At 43.7% G+C, this 21664-nt stretch overlaps 1 protein-coding gene across 1 annotated transcript in view; it reads right to left on the bottom strand.

Moving 5' to 3' along the window:
- Positions 1 to 21664, bottom strand: part of LOC126273278 (uncharacterized) — a 275039-nt gene that overhangs the window by 92915 nt on the left and 160460 nt on the right. Inside the window, exon 5 of the mRNA XM_049976822.1 lies at positions 17424 to 17468. Within this exon, the coding sequence (XP_049832779.1) occupies positions 17424 to 17468 (45 nt within the window). The remainder of the gene's footprint in view (positions 1 to 17423; positions 17469 to 21664) is intronic.

The following is a 21664-nucleotide window of genomic DNA, read 5'->3' as shown; positions in this document are numbered from 1 at the left end:
ACATTGTTATCCATAGTAAGTATTTCTGATCATTTGTTTGCAATTAACCTGTAATGAACTTGTGTATCAGAGAGTTAAGCTTATCAGTCATAGTTTCTTATACTCTAAGATAAAACTGAAAAATTTTCTAAAATTGAATAAAATCAAATAAGTTACGTTAGTAAATGAAGAGAAATGAAATTATTTATTGCGAAGATTTTGGTCCCTATTTGAGGTTTTAAACCAGTAATAATACTGAATACATATTTTCACTGTGGTTTGAAAGAGAACTGATTTTGACTTATAGTTACATGAAGCTAATAATTTATGGTATTAGCCATCGTAATAGTGGTTGTCTTCCACATGTGTAGATGCACAAAGAGATTAATAAGGTAAACAGAAGAAACGGGGACAGTGAATGAGACACTTATTACAACAAACATTTCGTGTCCTTCTGCCATATCAAATCTGAGTATGCCCAATCACAGAACGTTTCAGAGTACTACAATTACGTAATAATCCCAGTAAAAGTGTCAGAAGATATTTGTGAAGTGCATCGGACACAACTTGGTTCTTTCCTTCTGATGGACGACCACGGAAAAGCAGTTTGTCGACATCTTCAGCTTATGGGCACCGCACAGCGCGCTATAAAACGTTTGCCGCACATTGAGAGCGGGACATATAGCCGGTTTTGGGGAGGAATTTTTAATAGAAAATGATTTAACAGGACAAGTCTGGCCCAGACTGGGAAGAACTGGGGGCTGAGGTTCGTGCGCCGAGCAGCTTAGGACGGCGGCCACAACAACAGCAAAAAAGAAAAGACCCGTGACGGATCGTCCTGCCATCATGTTCAAAACAACGAACTGATGGTGGGGTGGGGAAGCTAGGAGGACGAGGAACAGACGCGCCGATCAATAGCGACGTCGCGGGGCGGAGAGAGAGGTCGATAGGTCGAGGTGGCAGGTCGACGGCGGCTTCAGCAGCCGCGGCGCCAGGTGGGACTGCTAGTGTGCAACGGGACACCACGCATTCCTCGGCGAAGTCGCGCGACGCTGGTACGGACAAGGCGGGACATAAGCGCCACGCTGAAGACACCTTCCAGACACCGTACGTCTGTTGTCTCCCATCTTCCAATTTGACTACACTCGTTAATTTTGTTGGCTCGAGACTGAAGAGGCGTTGACACAGGGTGCCACAAGAAAACCGTGATAAGCGGTATTTAGGATGACCGCAGCTACACGCTTCAAACGTGGAATTGCAGATATCTGGCAAGATCTACTAGCAGGTCTTAGAAAGTCTGTTTGTCTCCAACGAATTAAATTTCAATAATGTAGCTGTAAATAGTAATGAGATTAATGCATATATTTGTAGTATCTACATCAGCTCTTTGCAGACCTAAGTGAAGTGCAGAACAGAGGACTCTCCAACAAAAGAATATTACGGCATTTTTCCCATTCAGCTCCATTCGTGTATGGAGCTTGGGAATAATAATTGCTTAAACGCCTTTGTATGCACTGTAATTAGTTTAATCTTGTCTTCGTGATCATTACAGCAGTGACACATAGGGAGTTTTACTATGTGCCTAGATTCCTCACACAGGTCCCTGGAAATTTTTGTGTAGGTTTTCGCTTCATAGGTGGCGCCTACCACATGTCTGTCATTTCACGGCAGCCCCGTGATCTTTTCTAATGGATCATAAATTCTTGCTCTGTTACTTGTTTATGTTCAATCCATACTTCCATACTACATTATATTAAAAATACAACAGTAAATCTGGCTAGTATTTTTACTCAGCTAAACGGCCGTTACGATTTTGATGTAGTTAGGTATGAACATAGATTCATGTTGAGGAAAAATATGGGCTACTTTAGAAAGTGTGAGGTACAATACATTTACTGATGAGAAGAATACAACGCGAATTGGGAAAAAAGTACTTATACTTTGAAAAATCTATTCACTCGTTGCCTTTTGAACTTTGCCAGATTTGTGAAAATGCTTTTATTGTTTGTTGTGGTGTTCAGTCCGAAGACGGTTTGATGCAACTCCGCATGCTGCTCTACCATGTCAAGCCTCTTCATCTGAATAACTATTCTTGGTCTCCATCTACAATTTTTACCCCTCTCCCCCGCCCCCCTCCAATTCCCTCAGGTACTAAATTGGTCATTCCTTTACAACTCAGAATGTGTCGTATCAACTAATCACTCCCTGTAGTCAGGTTGCGCCATAAATTTCTTTTCTTCCTTATTCTATTTAACATCTCCTCATTAGTTACGTGATTTATCCATGTAATTTTCAGCATTCTTCTGCTGCGTTACATTTCAAAATCTTCTGTTCTCTTCTTATCTAATTTTTTTTATCCTGCATGTTTCACATACATGGCTACACTCAACACAAATACTCCCGGAAAAGATTTCCTAAGATCTAAATTTATGTTCGAAGTCAACAAATTTCTCTTCTTCGGAAAAGCCTTTCTTGTCATTCCTACTCTGCATTTTATATCTTCTCTACTTCGGGGAATATCAGTTCTTTTGCTGTCCTAAGAACGAAATTCACCAAATAATTTAAGTGTCTCGTTTCCTAACCTAATTCCCTCAGCATCACCTAATTTAATTCGAATACATTCCAGTATCCTCGTTTTGCTTTTGTTCATATTCGTCTTATATCATCCTTTCAAGCAGCTGTCCATCCCGTTTACTGCTCTTCCAAGTCCTTTGCTGTCTCTGACAGAATTACAACATCAGCAAACCTCAAAGTTTTTATTTCTTCTCCCTGAGCTTTAATGTCAATTCACATTTTTCTTAGCTTTCCTTTACTGCTTGCTCAACGCGCACACTGAGCGACGGCGACAGGCTACAACTCTGCCTAACTATCTCCTCAACCACAACTTACCTTTCATGCACTTAGACTCTTATAACTGCTACCTGGTTGCTGTACAAGTTGTAAATAGTCCTTCGCTCCCTGTATTTGGTTCATATGCTCTAGATAATGCGGTTCAACGTAAAGAATACAATGGTTATACAACCCTGAACCTGTTTCATTCACATTCCCATACGAACATTATCATATTAACTGTGCGTACTACGTTTTAAAACTAAACTGCTGGACCGATTTCGATACAAATTTGGTACGGATGTAGCTTGAAAGTGGAGGAAAAACGTAAACTACATTAGAAAGTAAAATAAAATCTACCCCAAGAAGATTGAAATACGGAGTGGAATATGTTTAATACATCAGTGAACATAAACCAGTTTTAAATAAATTGTTACATTACGTCAGTGATAATAAATCAGTTTAAAAAGTTATTACATTTTTTGCATAATGGACACATTGTATCATGTATAGCTATTCCAGCAGGGTGATGCAGAGGTGCGCACTCCTGACCACGCCTTACTCACCCCCACCCCCACAAGCAGTGACCAGCAACGCTGCCTGTGTCACCGAGTTGTGTATGGTAGCACTTTGTAGGCAGGGGGGAGGTGGGTGCTCACCCGAACGCGTAGATAAGTGAGGGCGGCTGACGTTACTGTGTATGCAACAGCTTACTTCTACTCACCATAACTCATGCGAGCAGAGCCACGGGTAGCAGCTGGTATTCCATATTGGGTACCTGTACCAGTCACTTGAGAAATATTGCAAGATGAGTGAGACCAGCATGCTGTAGGCAACTTCTTCTACCAATTCGCTGCAATTTCCCATTGTCCTACTAGTAAATCGAAGTCTGTGACCTGCTTTACAAACGACTGAGCCTATGTGATCATTCTCTTTTATATCCCTTCAAGTCGCTATTTATTGACTGATTCTAGACTACTGGCCATTAAAATTCCTACACCAAGAAGAAATGCAGACAATAAACGGGTGTTCATTGTAGAAATAAATTGTACTAGAACTGATTTGTGATTATATTTTCACGCAATTTGGGTCATAGATCCTGAGAAAACAGTACCTCTGGCCGAAATAACGGCCTTGATACGCCTGGGCATTGAGTCAAACAGAGCGTGGATGGCGTGTACAGGTACAGCTGCCCATCCAGCTTCAACACGGTACCACAGTTCATCAAGAGTAGTGACTGACGTATTGCTACGAGCCAGTTGCTCGGCCACCATTAACCAGACGTTTTCAATTGTATTGGCCAGGGCAACAGTCGAACATTTTCTGTATCCTGAAAGGCCCGTACAGGACCTGCAACATGTGGTCGTGCATTATCCTGCTGAAATGTAGGGTTTCGCAGGGATCGAGTGTGCCGTCAATCACGGGTGATACGCCTGTATGGCGATGACGACTACACGCTTCCAATATGCGTTCACCGCGATGTTGCCAAACACGGATGCGCCCGTCATGATGCTGTAAACAGAACCTGGATTCATCCGAAAAAATGACGTTTTGGCATTCGTGCACCCAGGTATGTCGTTGAGTACACCATCGCAGGCGTTCCGATAAACCGCAATCGCGATAGGCTGCGATCCGACCTTTATCAAAGTCGGAAACGTGATGGTACGCATTTCTCTTCGTTACAGGAGGCATCACAACAACGTTTCACAAGGCAACGCCGGTCAACTGCTGTTTGGTTATGAGAAATCGGTTGGAAACTTTTCTCATGTCAGCCGTTGTAGTTGTCGCCACCGGCCTCAACCTTGTGTGAATGCTCTGAAAAGCTACTCATTTGCTTTTCACAGAATCTTCTTCCTGTCGGTTAGATTTCGCGTCTGTAGCACGTCATCTTCGTGGTGTAGCAATTTTAATGGCCAGTAGTGTATTTGTGACTAGTTGATATTGTAATCATAAGTTCATTATCTCACATACAGCTCACTGCCATGGATGTATTTCACTGATTTCATTATGGCTCAATTGTGTTGTTAGATTCCAGATCGAAAAGTTCATTCCCCAAACCTCTGTTAGTATAAACAGATTTTATGCTGTGCTTTCAATGAATTTCATATCTGGCAGTTGCCTCGGTATATGGAATATGTACATTGTGTCACAGTTTTGATTGCTGAGACGAGTATAGAGACCTGCTAGAATCTATCAACTTACCTAACAAAATAGAATTGGTAGCAGTACGTATGGTAGACCAATCAATGAAAGATCGTGTTAAAAGGACACCATCGCAGGTACCAGTACTGTCGGGCTCTCATATACCGTGGAAGCTAGGAGCACGAAATGAAGATGCGGATAGGGAACAAACATTCAAGACGGCGCTAATATTGTTGTCAACAGTTGGTATAGCTTACATCAGTTAAGATAGACCAACAAGATCCGCAGAAATAATAAATACAGTACTCAGCAGAATACACGTTAAGAAAAGGCAACGCTATGTCAAATGTGAAGGAAAGTAAATATTGGAAATTAGATATAACAGAACACACAGAGATATCTGCTTCCTAGATAGGAAGCAGAATTACACATAAACAGTGAAGTGTAGAAGGCATCAGAGTTGGATAAGCCCATCCTAAACAAACATTCTACAAGGAAATTTTTATGCTCGTCAACATGGAATTCAAAAACAAGTTCCTAAAAGCGTACGTCTGGTGTACGGCAATGTATAGAAGTGAATCGTGGAAATAAAGGGACCAGGAGAAAGTGGAACTGCAAGTATTTGAAACGTAGTGCTAGATACAGTACGACGTGAAGATATTTTAAAAAATATATGAGAGAAAAATTCTATGGAAAACCTTAGGAGAAGGAAGGACAGGTTAGTGCTATATCCTCTATGGCGACTAGAAATTACTAGTGAACTACTAAACATACAAAATTGATTCTAGAGAATGTAGATATGAAAGATCGACACACGACGGAGAGAGAGAGAGAGAGAGAGAGAGAGAGAGAGAGAGAGAGAGAGAGAGAGAGAGAGAAAGAGAGAGGGAGGGAGGGAGATACCGGTATCAGTTCAATCGAAAGAAGGTGATTTAAAAAAGAATTAGAAGTGAGCATTATTCAAGCCAGGCGACGTGTCTATAGGGAGAACTGTAGCACAGCATTCAACGTGATCACTGCTGAACGACAATGACAACCGCGAAAGTTTATATTATAAAACTGAAGAAAAAAGGAAAGAAGGTTCTCCCACAGATTACAATCGAAGGTGTCACATTCTTTACTACTAATGATGCGATAGTGGATGCCACTGAGTCCTAGCCAAAAATGGGTATATTATAACGATACGTATCTTTCCCAGACGCCATTCACTATAGAGCTTGTTTTTCCACTGAGTACAAGACTTTTCATGGGCTAAATAATTAGGAAGTAAAATCACAAATACAGGAATCCATTTCTTCTCTTTTTATATACGTACTCTCTGGAAATTCTAAGTCCAATGGCATTGCTGTGAACGGTTTTAAACAGATTACAAGAGCCACTAACAAAGTTTCAGTAATTCTGTTGTCACATTTTTAAGAGAACATCACGGGATTTGAAACTCTATAACATGCAACACCAGTCACACGACTATAAGACAAAAAAAAATCCAAAAAATATAAATCTGATAGCGATGTGTCTGGCGATCATTAAGGCCATGTCGAAGGCCTGCATCTCTCAGTCCAGTCGATGATAAGTTCTTAAACTTTCATTTTCTAACAGAGCAAAAAGTAGGTCTCGCACGTAAGCCACGAAATAACACGCTGGCATAGTTTGGAGGGGAGCGTCTTTTTGAAAAATGATTTCTGCGGACGTAATTCAGGTCACTGTGCGCTCATTAATAAGAAGGGCATAGTGATACCAACATGTAGCACTTCGGTGCTCTTTCAAGGTTCCAGGCTTAAAAATGATCATGATACTTTAAGTTTACCGAATGAATATTTGTTGCACATCTCCAGCCAAAATAAGTCATACCATCATTACCCTCAGAAGTTCGTACTGAGTTTTTTGTGGTTGGCAGGAGAGCCAACACCGTGTTACTAGAGGAGGCCGAAAGGCACGCGATTTAGCTCACGCAGGCTGGCGTGAGGTCTGGAACAGGACAAGGAAATTAGGATTTAGAAAAACGGACGTAGACGGTGGAATACTTAACTTTAATCCATTAATGATGAACGTCGGTATTGAAGGTACATAATTCACAATACCAATAGAAACTGATCATGGCGCCCTGCTAGGTCGTAGCAAATAACGTAGCTGAAGGCTATGCTAACTATCGTCTCGGCAAATGAGAGGGTATTTTGTCAGTGAACCATCGCTAGTGAAGTCGGTTGTACAACTGGGGTGAGTGCTAGGAAGTCTCTCTAGACGTGGCGCATGGCGGCGCTCGGTCTGCAATCACTGATAGTGGCGACACGTGGGTTCGACGTATACTACCGGACCGCAGCCGATTTAAAGGCTACCACCTAGCAAGTGTGGTGTCTGGCGGTGACACCACAGAGTTGATGATACTTCCAATAAGACATTAAAAGGTTCTGGGCCTATATTTTTTTTATATTTAAGTTATATGTGTAATACCTCTCTCCAGTTTACAGTGTTTTTCCAAAGATTAAAATAAGCAGCTTTACGCCCTTCTACAGAAAAGGTGATTTCATATTTGTCAGTAAGGACCAGCAAATCTTACTTCTAACATCTTTTAACAGAATGTTTGAGTAGGTAATGGGATATCTAGCCATTCCCAGTTTAGACGGTAAAGGGCGATATTTCCGCGATATAAGTAATTTCGTGATAACTTTTAGCTCGTGCGCAGCGGGCATCCCTCTGCAAGGAGAAGGTTGGCCTGTCTTGTGGTAGTTCCGTGCTTCCCGGCAGATGGTACAATGTTTGTTTCTGTTCCACTACGCTTAAAGTCAACAATACAAAACTTTTCCTCATTCTTCGGGCCGTTTCGTGAAATACTATAGTGGTTATTGCATCATTTGTGTGTTTTTGGTACTGCGTGGAAGCTATTGAAGGTAAGCGATTTATTTTACGGTATGTTCTAATCAGTGATACAGTGAACGTAAAAATGAATTGCAATTACTCTTGCGGTGTAAGTTACCTTTGATAATGCTTAAGGAGAACAGTGAATTTCTTAGCAAATTCCACTCGACAGAATGGTGTCTATTTTTCGCAGTTGTATGAATTGTAAGCGACATAACAGCTTAGTACACTAAAGCAAAGTGATTGCTAATAGTGTGTTCTACACGTCTGAACTTCTAAATTTATGTTTTGACATATCACGAAATTGCCTATCTACATTTACATTATCACGAAATTACCTACCTATATTTATTGCACGTCACATACAAGATGTCAAAGGAGTTTTCAAAATACCGCAGGTACAGTACTCAGAAACTTCTAGCTGCTGGTGAATTAGTGAAAGTTAATCATGTGTCTATATACCAAGCTAAGAGCAAATGGATGTTACGTGGAGCACGTTAAAAAACTGCCCTAACAGAAATGTGAAAGACAGTCGATCTTGAGATGGAACTGTACAACTACATTATAAGGATGAAAGAACTGGGTTTCGGGTTGACAGTTATGATGGGGAGAAAAGTGGCATACGAATTAGCAAAAAGAGCTGGTCGTAGAAATTTCTTAAACTCCGAAAAAGAGAGTGCCAGCAATTTGTGGTTGTTGAGGTACAAGACGAGGTACAATCCTACTTTGCGAACTCCTGAGAACCTTGCCGCTTACAGGGCTTCTATGGTAAGTGAAGAAATGGTTCGTGATTTTTTTTTCCAAATGAAAGAAAGTGGTGCAAGATTTAAAAATTCAGAACTTGTCTGATCGATTACGGAATTCCGACGAAACTGGTTTGTCCTATGTCGTGAAAGCAAATGTTTGTACTATGTCGTGAAAGCAAATGTTTGTACTATGTCGTGAAAGCAAATGAAGTCACTACGTCAATAGGAAAGTGATACGTTTACAAGTGAACTTACGCAGATAGTGGAGAGTCACATACACTTTAAGGTTGTATCTGTGCCCATGGAACATGGACTCCACCTACGATTATATTCAAAGGAGTTCGGTGGAGCGATGTGCTAAAGCATGAGAGTCTTCCAAATTTATTAGTAAAACTCGCTGCAAAAGGTTGAATTAACAGGGATTTGTTTTTAGAATGGTTCACTTTCTTTGTGGATGCCATCCCTCCCGGTCGTCCTGTCATCCTCCTGATTGATTCTCACGCATCGCATATTAGCCCTAATGTCATAGCAGTGGCTAATGCCAATCAAATTTTCTTGTTGACATTTCCTGCCCACACATCGCATGTGCTGCAGTCACTTGATGTGAGTGTGTATAAATCACTGAAGGCTCACTGAGCCAAAAGACTGGATCAGTACATGAAAGAAAATAAATTTAAATGCGGCATTTATTCAGATTTTTGTGCAAAGAATAACCAAACCTCCTTCAGAAAAACTACAATATATCCCTTCAACAGAAATGCTATTTCTGAAGAGGCTGTTGCTCCTTCACATCTCACAAATAAGCCTGTTCAGTTAACACAAAATAGGCCTATGGCACAAGACACAGAAAACGATCTGTTACACTACCAACAGCAGCGATAAAATCCAACAGGCCTACAGTGAATCAGAAAAGAATAAAGAAAGACTCTGGAGCGAGGTGTCTCAAAAAATAACTGCAACGAAAAGCCTCTACATCGAAATCAGAGATAACAAGGCAAAAAAGACAAGACAGAAGATGATTGGCTTTGTGGTACAAGCCATAAATCTTACTCAAGTAATCTTCGCAAAAAGCATGGAGCTAAATGGATCCAATGATCGTTTTGCTTAACACCATACGATGTGCTCTGCCAGCATTCCGGAGCAGAGGAGGACGTTTATATGTGCAATAACTGTTCGTGGATTCAAACATCGTACGCAAGAATACCTAGCAGTATGTTATACAATAATAAAGATTATTTTCACATGAACGGCCATTTGTATTGTTAGTTTGTAAAAAAAGAAGTAATCAAATACATTTGTTGTGAAATTACCTTAACTACGATTTATCATGAAATTACATTACTATTATCACAAAATTACCTACCTTTATCACGCAGTTACATACTTTTTATCGTTTGGAAGATGCCGCAATATCTATTCAGTAGCAATATTTAAATACGAAATACAGTCTAAAACCGTAGTATTACGTCCGATTCCCAATAGGCAAGTATTCATAAAAGACTAATTTCATAAACATCAGAAGTAGTTGGCAAAATAACAAATTTATACGAATATATCTTCCATTAGCCGATATCAAAAGGGCTGCTCTACTGAGAAGGCTGTTTTATATCATAAAATATCACCAGTATTTTCATTTTCATACGTGCCTTATCAAAGGCATTTGATTGTGTCAAACATAATATTCCCCAATAGAGAAATTAAATTTGAGTGGAAGACACACAGATCAGCCACAACATTATGACCAACTACATAATAGTCTGTAAGTTCGCTTTTGGTACGGATAATGCGTCGTGGCGTGGAATCCATAAGGTCTTGGTAGATCACTGGAGGGAGTTAGCACCACATTTGCCCACGCGAATCTCCTCATTCCCTTAACTTCCGGGGAAAGGGGCGACGAGCTCTGACGTCACGTTCAGTCACATCGCTGATTTGTTCAATCGGCTTAAGATCTGGCTAACTGGAGGGCCAGCTCGCCACTGTGTTTCTAAAGCCACTCCATTATACTCCTGGCCTTTTAACGCATCGTATTATCTTGCTGAAAAATGCCACTGCTGTCCCAAATTAGTTCCACATGTAGGGGTGTACGTGGCCTGCAACCAGTGTACAATACGCCTTGGGCGTCATGGTGCTTTTCACGACCTCCACTGGACACATAGATGACGAGTATCCCCCAGAGCTTATTGGAGCCGCTACCAGCTTGTCTCCCTCCCGTGCTACAGGTCTCAAGGAACTGTTCCCTTGGAAAATGACGAACTCGTGCCCTCCCATCAGCATAATGATGAAGGCATCAAAATTCATCAGACCACACAATGCTCTGCCCTGCGCCAAAGTCCAATGCCGATGGTCACCTGCCCATTTTAGTCGTAGTTACCGATATCTTGGTGTTAACATTGGCGCATGCATGGGTCTTTGGCTGCAGAGGGCCATCTTTAGAAGTATTCGGTGCACCGTGTGTTTAGACACACTTGTACTCTGCCTAGCATTAAAGTTCGATATTAGTTCCGCCACAGTTCGCCGCATGTCTTGTTTTACCAGGCTGCCCAAACTACGACGTCCAACATTTGTGGTGAGCAGTGGTCGCCCAATTCCACGATGTCTGCACATGCTTTCTCCACGTGTTAAAGACACTCACAACAGCACATCTCCAACACCTGAGAAGTTGTGCAATTTCCAAAATGTTTGTTGCCGAGTATCAAGGCCATCACACAGTGCCCTCGGGCAAACTCTGATAGATCGCGCGCCAGTACCATTCTACACAGTTCGCTCCGATTGCCGAGTGGTCGGCGTGAAGGATTGCCGTCCTACGGGCCCGGATTCGATTCCTGGCTGGGTTGGAGAATTTCTCCGCTCGGGGCCTAGGTGTTGTGTTGTCTTCATCATAAATTCATGTGGCGTCGAATGTAATAAGACCTGCACAAAGGCGACAGGACCTGCCCCGCCAAGGGCCTATCGGCCAATGACACCAAAGGCTCATTTCCATTACCATTCAACACGCAGACAGCACGCTCACTAATACAACATGTATGAAATGTTCCCTTTGAACAATTATACATGACTGTGCTTAAACTGACACACAATAATTTTAACGCAATGCAATCTGACAATCAAAAATCCCTACAAAAGAATGGCCCTGACTAACGTTAACCTATACGTTTCACAAATCACTTACCTCACAAAAATCTTCGTTACTCAAACTACTGCAATACAGCGAGCGCCACTTCTGCCAGCTAAATAAAAGATTCTAACTACTGAAGGCACTAACTACTGGTAGGCATAGTTAGCAAATCAAAGATTTTGAAAGAGAACAAACAATGTATTTACCTCAATAGAGTTCAAAAGTGATAATGTCTATAGCAATTCATGACATCCAGTCTTACAAATTTCAAAACTCCGCCATCTCTTTCCCCACATCCACCACTGCTGGCGGCTCACCTCCAACTGCGCAACGCTACGCGCTGTTCACATCCTCTGCCCAACCCTACAATGGCGCGTATTACAACAATATCAACCAGCCACAGACTGCACACAACACAGCCAGTAATCTTCATACAGAGCGCTACGTGGCGTTACCAATAAGAAAACCTAAACAGTCTACTTACACATGCACCGCGAGCGTGTCTGACTAGCACTCATTCCTCACCGTGTGACCTTGATATCGTTTGGACTCGTTTATATCGATAGTAGGTCAGTGGTCATAATGTTTTAATTGATCAGTGTTTAGTTCAGCACATTTCTAATTTAAATCTTGTTTAAGAAACAGAATGCATACTTATGCTAGGATGTCGGAGTAATACGAGGGCCGTTCAAGAAGTAATGCAACACATTTTTCTTAGTCAATTTCTGTTAAAAATATTCGGAATTTGTTGTGGGACATTATGGAATATTGCCGCTTCAATCCGTACAGTTTCTGGAAGTTATGATGGGTGGCGGCGCAATACGTTGCCTTCAAAATGGCGTATGTTGGGGAGGTGCGTCTCAAGCAGAGAGCTGTCACTGAGTTTATTTTGGCGGGAAACCAGAGCTTCGCAGTTATAGGCAGGCACTTGCAGAATGTGTACGGAGACCTGGTAGCAAACAAAGGCACGGTGAGTCATTGTGCGACGAGCCCATCATCATCTCAACCAGGTCACGCAGACGTGTCCGACCACCCGTGTGTCGGCCGGGCACACCATTAAACGTGGGTTCATCATTCCGAACCTGAAACAAATCTATGGCGCCACACTACATCTCTTCCGAAGAAAAAGTTCAAAGCTGCACCCTTAGCCGGTAGCGTCACAGCGACGGTATTCTGGGATTCGGAAGGGATTATTCAGTTTGATGTCCTCCGTCTGTAGTTTATTGTGATTCTCAGAAAACTGCAGAAGTGACTTCAGTAGTCGGCGGTGTGGCCGAGCGGTTCTAGGCGCTTTAGTCTGGGACCGCGCGACCGCTACGATCGCAGGTTCGAATGTTGCCTACGGCATCGATGTGTGTGATGTCCTTAGGTTAGTTAGGTTTTAGTAGTTCTTAGTTTTAGGGGACTGATGACCTCAGATGTTAAGTCCCATAGTGCTCAGAGGCATTTGAACCATTTGACTTCAACCTGTTCGTCGCCATGAAAATGCAAACAAACTTCTCCATGACAACGCAAGGCCTCACACAAGTCTGTGCACCCGAGACGAGCTCACAAAACTTCATTGGACTGTTCTTCCCCATCCATCCTACAGCCCGGATGTCGTACTTTTCAACTCCCATCCGTTTGGCCCAAGGAAGGAAGCACTCCGCTGAAAGTAGTACTTGGGTGATGGGGAAGCTTTTGATGCAGCGAGACATTGGCTCCAATGTCGACCAGTAGAGTGGTAGCTTGGGGGCAGGCAGGCCCTTTCAGTAAGTTAGTGTAAGGCCATCGCATTGAACGGAGATTATGTTGCGAAATAGTGTTTTGCAGCCAAAAGGGTGGGAAATAAAATGGTGTATTGGAATCTTGAATAAAACCAACCACCTGTTAGGTGGGAGGGGGAGGAAAGTTGCATTGCCTATTGAACGCCTTTAGTACAATCATGGATGGCGTATGATCTTCACAGGGGGAAGTCACAATTGGCATCGCACAGGGTTCGACCATGGGCCCATTAATTTTTTTGCTCTGTTTTAATAATATACCATTTTATTTGAAGAAAGAAATAAAGTCATTCATTTGGGCGCTATACATGCACTTTCGTAGAAGAGTAACCAGCTGTTCACGTCATTTAAAGAGTGATAAAGTTGAGGAGACAACCTTTCGAGTCTTTTGGCCGTATCATAGTCCTCTTCAAACTCCTTCACTGCTCGCTGTTTCGATCCTTTTGCGGGGATCTCCTTAACGATTCCACTAGTGTCCTTCTCAGCCATCCACTATTACTCTCAGTCTCAAATGAAGTAAACAACTTGTTACTCTTCTACAAATGTGCATGTACAGCATCAGTGATAATAACAAACTTTTAAAATAAAGTTGTAGAGTAGTGGCAAACTGCAGGTAACTTTGCTTTTTACAGGAAAGTTGCACGCCACCTGTGGTTTCTATACAATTTTGGTTTATAACGGTCGCTGTACTCCCTGCAGGCGTTGTCTGCACTTGATAAAGCTTTTTGAGTTCCACGTAAGTTATTTCCAATGCAGAACACAGTAACGTTTTGAACAGAGGCGTCTCTTTGTCAACACTACACATCACGCGGAACATTCAGGAGGAATTGTCAGTATTCAGGGATATGACAGGGAAGCCCATTTGAAGCAAAAAAATTTCTTGTGGACATACGCCCTATTCCGAGTGTTTTCCGAGATGGAACACATTTGATGTAAATTACCAATTATTTTCTGTATTTTGCAGTGCATAGTGAGATTGACGTATGGACACGTGTGCAACAGTAAAAGTTAAAAAGTGCGTTTGACAAAGTAATAAACGAACAATGCGTATTTTTAACACATTCGCCTCTATACATTATCGTACACGTCGTATTACTGCTGTCGTTCAGTAGTTCACAATTAGTGTTCGAACATCGCCCAGCAACTTCGATGCTTTTGTACATTGTTGGAAGAACATGTTGGTTTGCTTGTCTGAGTGCCTCTACACGTTCCCCAATGAGGGCAGCCGTGACCACGATGCGACCAAGCAATTCATCTCGCGTATTCACCATCCGTTTGCACATCTCAGACTTTATCCATTCCCCTAAACCAAAATCTAATGGCGTAAAGTCTGGCGATACTGCTGGCCAATTAATTGTGCTATCACGACCAGTCCAGGCGATGGGGGTAAGTGCGGTTGAAATTATTCCCCTGCACGTCTGTGCAAATGTGGATGAGCTCCGTCACGCTGGAAGTACATTGCAGTCTGTGTTGCTCAAGGAAAGTCGTCAAGATGTTCAACAAACGAATTTTTCAAAAAAAATAATAGTAGTTCTTTCTCATCGTTCGCCCTTCCAAAATGACTGACCCTATCACTGTTTTGCCAATCATGCCAAACCAAATGTCGAGTGCAAATTTGTTTCCACCGTAGCTGGTGGATTTTACTGCGGCCATCGATGATTATTAAGTGTGTTGTTGATTCCATTCAGTACAGCTAAACATGCCCTCATCAGCATAACCAAATAACGATCCTGTGACAAAATTCAAATCTTGTGGCTGTATGTGAAATGGGTACAAGTTTTGCACATGTCACGTGTGCTATACACATGTTCTTGGGACACTGATTCGCGCAGAATGAAGCCGTGTGAGGATAGTAGGACTACGTCGAGCCATTTCAACAATGTGTTGCTTTTCCTGCACAGGTTGTTGAACTACACGTTCAGAAGAAAACTGGGAACTCGGAAGAATGTTTGTTTCCCACAGAGTGCTGAAAACTCTGGTAAACACTTTACGATCAGGGGTCCGACAAGTCAGGAATGTGCCAACGGTATTCACCGACAGCAGCAGAAGCAGTACCATCACAGGAATCACAGAATCTTCAACAGTGTAGATGTGAGAGCATTTTAGCTAACTCTTGTACAAACACTGTTAACCGTTGCTTCTCTCTGGTACGCTGTCTATCCCTTGCACTACTTCACTCATAACACACCACGGACAGGTGCTCGTTCAGCCGGTAGAAGTACTGCCAGAGCAAAGAGGTTGAAAACAAGGAAGGTTGGGCTGCGATAAAACGTCAAAGAGGTTGGTTGGGTAAGACATATAACTGCGCACCACTAGCCCAAAAACAAAGGTACATTAAAAGTATTCATATGTCCATATCTACACTCCTGGAAATTGCAATAAGAACACCGTGAATTCATTGTCCCAGGAAGGGGAAACTTTATTGACACATTCCTGGGGTCAGATACATCACATGATCACACTGACAGAACCACAGGCACATAGACACAGGCAACAGAGCATGCACAATGTCGGCACTAGTACAGTGTATATCCACCTTTCGCAGCAATGCAGGCTGCTATTCTCCCATGGAGACGATCGTAGAGATGTTGGATGTAGTCCTGTGGAACGGCTTGCCGTGCCATTTCCACCTGGCGCCTCAGTTGGACCAGCGTTCGTGCTGGACGTGCAGACCGCGTGAGACGACGCTTCATCCAGTCCCAAACATGCTCAATGGGGGACAGATCCGGAGATCTTGCTGACCAGGGTAGTTGACTTACACTTTCTAGAGCACGTTGGGTGGCACGGGATACATGAGGACGTGCATTGTCCTGTTGGAACAGCAAGTTCCCTTGCCGGTCTAGGAATGGTAGAACGATGGGTTCGATGACGGTTTGGATGTACCGTGCACTATTCAGTGTCCCCTCGACGATCACCAGAGGTGTACGGCCAGTGTAGGAGCTCGCTCCCCACCCCATGATGCCGGGTGTTGGCCCTGTGTGCTTCGGTCGTATGCAGTCCTGATTGTGGCGCTCACCGGCACAGCGCCAAACACGCATACGACCATCATTGGCACCAAGGCAGAAGCGACTCTCATCACTGAAGACGACACGTCTCCATTCGTCCCTCCATTCACGCCTGTCGCGACACCACTGGAGGCGGGCTGCACGATGTTGGGGCGTGAGCGGAAGACGGCCTAACGGTGTGCGGGACCGTAGCCCAGCTTCATGGAGACGGTTGCGAATGGTCGTCGCCGATACCCCAGGAGCAGCAGTGTCCCTAATTTGCTGGGAAGTGGCAGTGCGGTCCCCTACGGCACTGCGTAGGATCCTACGGTCTTGGCGTGCATCCGTGCGTCGCTGCGGTCCGGTCCCAGGTCGACGGGCACGTGCACCTTCCGCCGACCACTGGCGACAACATCGATGTACTGTGGAGACCTCACGCCCCACGTGTTGAGCAATTCGGCGGTACATCCACCCGGCCTCCCGCATGCCCACTATACGCCCTCGCTCAAAGTCCGTCAACTGCACATACGGTTCACGTCCACGCTGTCGCGGCATGCTACCAGTGTTAAAGACTGCGATGGAGCTCCGTATGCCACGGCAAACTGGCTCATACTGACGGCGGCGGTGCACAAATGCTGCGCAGCTAGCGCCATTCGACGGCCAACACCGCGGTTCCTGGTGTGTCCGCTGTGCCGTGCGTGTGATCATTGCTTGTACAGCCCTCTCGCAGTATCCGGAGCAAGTATGGTGGGTCTGACACACCGGTGTCAATGTGTTCTTTTTTCCATTTCCAGGAGTGTAGTTTTTTGTTTCAAATGAGCGTTCCTGTCATATTCCTGAATACTGGCCGTTCCTCCTGGGATACCGTGCACTTGAGATCAATAACTTATGAGGTAATGGAATTGATAGGCGTCACTTGTCACCGTTGGTTTTGCTTTGTTGCTAGGTTGCGTACCACAGTGATCAGACTCACCGTCTCCACTGGTAAGTTTCTTTTGTGAGGACGTACCTGGGCCTGGCCTCGATGCTGCCGGTTGAAGCGCCGCTTTGCCTCCTGTGGGAAAAGTAAAGCTAGTTGAGCATGATTGGAACTTTATATCAGAAGCTGCAGTCAGCAATAAAGGTTTTGGGGAGCAGTTACCTTTAACTACAGCACAGTCATCTATGAGCTCCATAGGCCAAATTTTACATATTTTTTTTATTTTATCTCAAGTTTCTGACAGGTGACACTTTTTACTCTATTTTTATTCGTCTTTTCACTCTGAAGCCCTTCACGGTGTAATGTTGGGCTGGCAGCTGTGCAGTGCCACTGTTCACCCGAGAGGATTTACAAAAATTACAAGCATTGTTTGGTAGAACTAAAGTTGAAAGACAATATTTGTGCATATTTAAAAAATTATAAAATGGATCATTTAACGTTATTATTATTTAAAATATTGTTCTCTCTCAAACGAAAAAAGAATGTTGATAATCTTACAATAAACAGTACAGTTCACTGCATTCGTTTACAGAATGTCCGCTGTAGGAGACGAGGCTTGTTGAAAGTGTCTTGCTAGCAGTGTGCAGAGGAAAAGATGGAAAGGAGGACTTCGAACTAAGCTTTTGGAAAAGCGAGAGAGGTAAGCGGGGTAAGTGTGGAAATGGAGTAGTGACATTAAGTCTGGATACTAGCTTGAATTTCTGTGGTTCTCCTGTCGAGGCCATTTCACCAGATGTGTGTTAATGAAGTAATAATTTGCGAACTTACCTCGGTACTTTTTTTCTCTCAAAAATGTAGCAGTAATCCCCTCTTTGCTGTAAAAGCCCCTGTTATAGTATGTGCCACTGCAGGTTTAGAGGATCCCCGTAATACTGTTGAACTTATGAAACGCACTGCTCTTCATAGCATCTTCAATATTTAGTATGTTACTCCTGCATGCTGGGGGCCCAAAAGGATGAGCAGGTTTTGTGAGCTACTCCTTTGTGAGTGATTTACTTGTCCTTACGACTCTTTTGGCTCAGTCTGGCTTTTGCTTTTGCTACTACTAGCTCTATCTTGCAACTCCGGACGCATACCTTCAGATATTTGATGATTTTTGCTATTTCCAGAGACTGATCGCCTATCGTCTAAAAGAAAGGTAATGTGTCTTTGCGCGTATTATTGCGCAGTTTTTTACAGTTATTCATGTTGAGTGTCAACTGCCAGTCCCCACACTAAGCGTGGATCATCTGCAGGCCCTCCTGCTTTCGCAGCAAGTTTCTCTCTAGGCGATTATCATTTATTTAACAGTATCATCTACGAACATTCTCAGTGGGCTTCTGTTATCTGCCACGTAATTCGTATAATCGTAATCAGACGCTCTCGTAGTTATCTGCATCAGTTTAGTATATTCTGTGTTGCTTATTCTGATGTCATTAACGTGCATGCTTGTGTATAGTGCCATTCAAAATTTTAGACTCGTTTACCGATTTTACTAAGCACTTCTTGTATGAAGTAATGTAATAGCAATCAAAGGTTTTGCCATCGGCAAGAAACGAATGAGAAACCATTGGACCTGTCCCATTGATGCCCGAGGTTTCCTTTCCACTCAGTTTCCAAGACTACGCTGGATTTGCAGTATGTTTTGGAAACCGATAGAAGTCTATGAGTTTACGCCCTGACAGCAATCACTTTTACGTGCAGACCTTTCCCTTGACTACCTCCTACATACAATTGATAAACTGATTTTGCTCTTTCAATGCGTTTGTTGTAGATAGCCGGCATTAAATACCATTACATTTATCAGAATCTAAATGAACTTGAAAGCTGAAATAATATTAATGAAATGGTGAACCGGCCGTTATTTAATTCAGTTGTTGATGGGTGATGAAAACATCAGCACAGGATTCATTTTTTATAAAAATTATGCCACAAGTTCATTGATTGAAAATAGGACAAAAAATATACGTTAAGCGTGATGACAAAATAGAACATGAACTGATGACAGCACAAATATGCAACAAATAATTAACACTCCCCTGTATGGTGGCTGGTTGGAAAATACTAAGGTTTGTCTGATTCAACTGTTTACTCTGGCTCAAAATATGGATAACGCAATCTCAAATTATATGGTGCTGAATAGACTTTGATGCATTTGTTCCTCACGAAAGTTATACTCCGTTGGGGCAGCTGAGAATAAGCGGCGAGACTGTGATTCTGTCTGCCAAAAAAAAAGCCAGAGCAGCAGTACTATACCCCTTTCTCTATGTGCAGCGCTGTCCCAGGTGACGGAGATCGCTCAAGCTTCTGCACCGCAGCGATGAGTGGCGCCAGCAATTCGCTGTCGGAGGCACAAAATATGCAAAGTCCCGGCAGGCGATCTGTTAGACGTATTGCAGTCACTCCTCTAATAGAGCCCTGAGATTCCGGAAGATTCCAGGATGTGACACTCCATTCGCCAGTCATACCATGGACCAATTTGACTCACTTGTACTGCAGTACGCACAAGGACATCAAATGTCAAAGCATCAAACCTGTCACAAATAAGACCGTCCACGGCACAATGAGTTGTCTGAGATTGACTGGGGTCTAAACTGTTGGTACAGCTATACTCACGCTCATAAATTAAGGATAATGCTGATACATCGTGAAACGACGCTCTGGTGGGCGGTTTGCGGGTTTAAATCACCTCGGGGTATGACCATGCGGTGCATTTGACCTGCGGGCATCGAACGATGGGGTTGGCAGCAGAGAGGTGTGTTGGTGCACGTCGGAGTACGGTGCTGCGAGTAAGTGTACAGACGTTTTCAGACGTGCTATTGGTGATTGTGTGTTGAATATAGCTCAAATAACACATATTGATTACGTTATGAGGAGTAGAATACTAGGGCGACTGGAGGCTGGTCAAACATAGCAGGTCTTAGCACGGGCCCTCCGTGTGCCACAAAGTGTGATTATGGCAACGATTCCAGTAGACAGGAAACGTAGCCAGGCGCTACAGTACGGGACGTCTACAGTGTAAAACACCACAAGAAGAGCGATATCTCACCATTAGTGCCCGCAGACGGCCACGGAGTACTGCAGGTAGCCTTGATAGGGACCGTGGACCTTACCGCAGTCACTGGAACAGTTGTCTCCAGACACACGGTCTACAGACGACCGAACAAACATGGTTTAATCGCCCAGAGACCAGCAAGGTGCATTCCACTGACCCCTGGTCACAGGAGAGCCCTTAAAGCCTGGTTCCAAGAACACAGCAGATGGACATTGGAACAGTGGTCCCAGGTTATGTTCACAGACGAGTCCAGGTACAGTCTCAACAGTGATCCTCGCCGGGTTTTCATGTGGCGTAAACCAGGAACCCGATACCAACCCCTTAATGTCCTCGAAAGGATTCTGTATAGAGGTCGTGGTTTGATGATGTGAGGGGGGGGGGGGGATTATGATTGGTGCACGCACACCCCTGCATGTCTTTCACAGAGGAACTGTAACAGCTCAGGTGTATCAGGATGTCATTTTGCACCAGTATGCCCGCTTTTTCAGGGGTGAAGTGGGTCCCACCTTCCTCCTGATGGATGACAACGCACGGCCCCACCGAGCTGCCATCGTGGAGGAGTACCTTGAAACAGAAGATATCAGGCGAATGGAGTGGCCTGCCTGTTCTCCAAACCTAAACCTTATCGAGCACGTCTGCGGTGCACTCGGTCGACGTATCGCTGCACGTCTTCAAACCCCTACGTCACTTCAGGAGCTCCGATAGGCACTGGTGCAAGAACTGAAGGCTATAACCCAGCAGCTGCTCGACCACCTGATCCAGAGTATGCCAATACCGTTGTGATGCCTGTGTACGTGTGCATGGTGATCACATCCCAAATTTATGTCGGGGTACATGCGGAGGAAACAGTGGCGTTTTGTAGCACATATGTTTCGGGATGGTTTTATCAACTCATCACCAATACCGTGGACTTACAGATCTGAGTCATGTGTGTTCCCTATGTGTCAATGTTATTAGCGCCAGTTTTGTGTAGTGCCACGTTGTGTGGCTCCATATTCTTCAATTATCCTTAATTTATGAGCATGAGTGTAAGTCCTCACCACATGCTCCCCACTCGAGACCAATACCACTGTGAAGTTAGGCTCAGAACAAGTGTCTCCAAGTGCAACCTACTCATAACAAGACCAGAGTCCTCTCCAGACCAGAGACTGAATCAGAAGACAAAGTTTCTCCTCTCCTGACTTTCCATCGAACCTCAGTAAACTCCCAAAAGCACTCCCTCAATCACCGCAAGGAT

This window comes from Schistocerca gregaria, chromosome 5 (genome assembly GCF_023897955.1).
Source record: "Schistocerca gregaria isolate iqSchGreg1 chromosome 5, iqSchGreg1.2, whole genome shotgun sequence".
Classification (NCBI taxonomy): domain Eukaryota; kingdom Metazoa; phylum Arthropoda; class Insecta; order Orthoptera; family Acrididae; genus Schistocerca; species Schistocerca gregaria.
The sequence above is the reverse complement of the archived record's forward strand: the minus strand, read 5'-3'. Positions and strand labels throughout refer to the sequence as shown.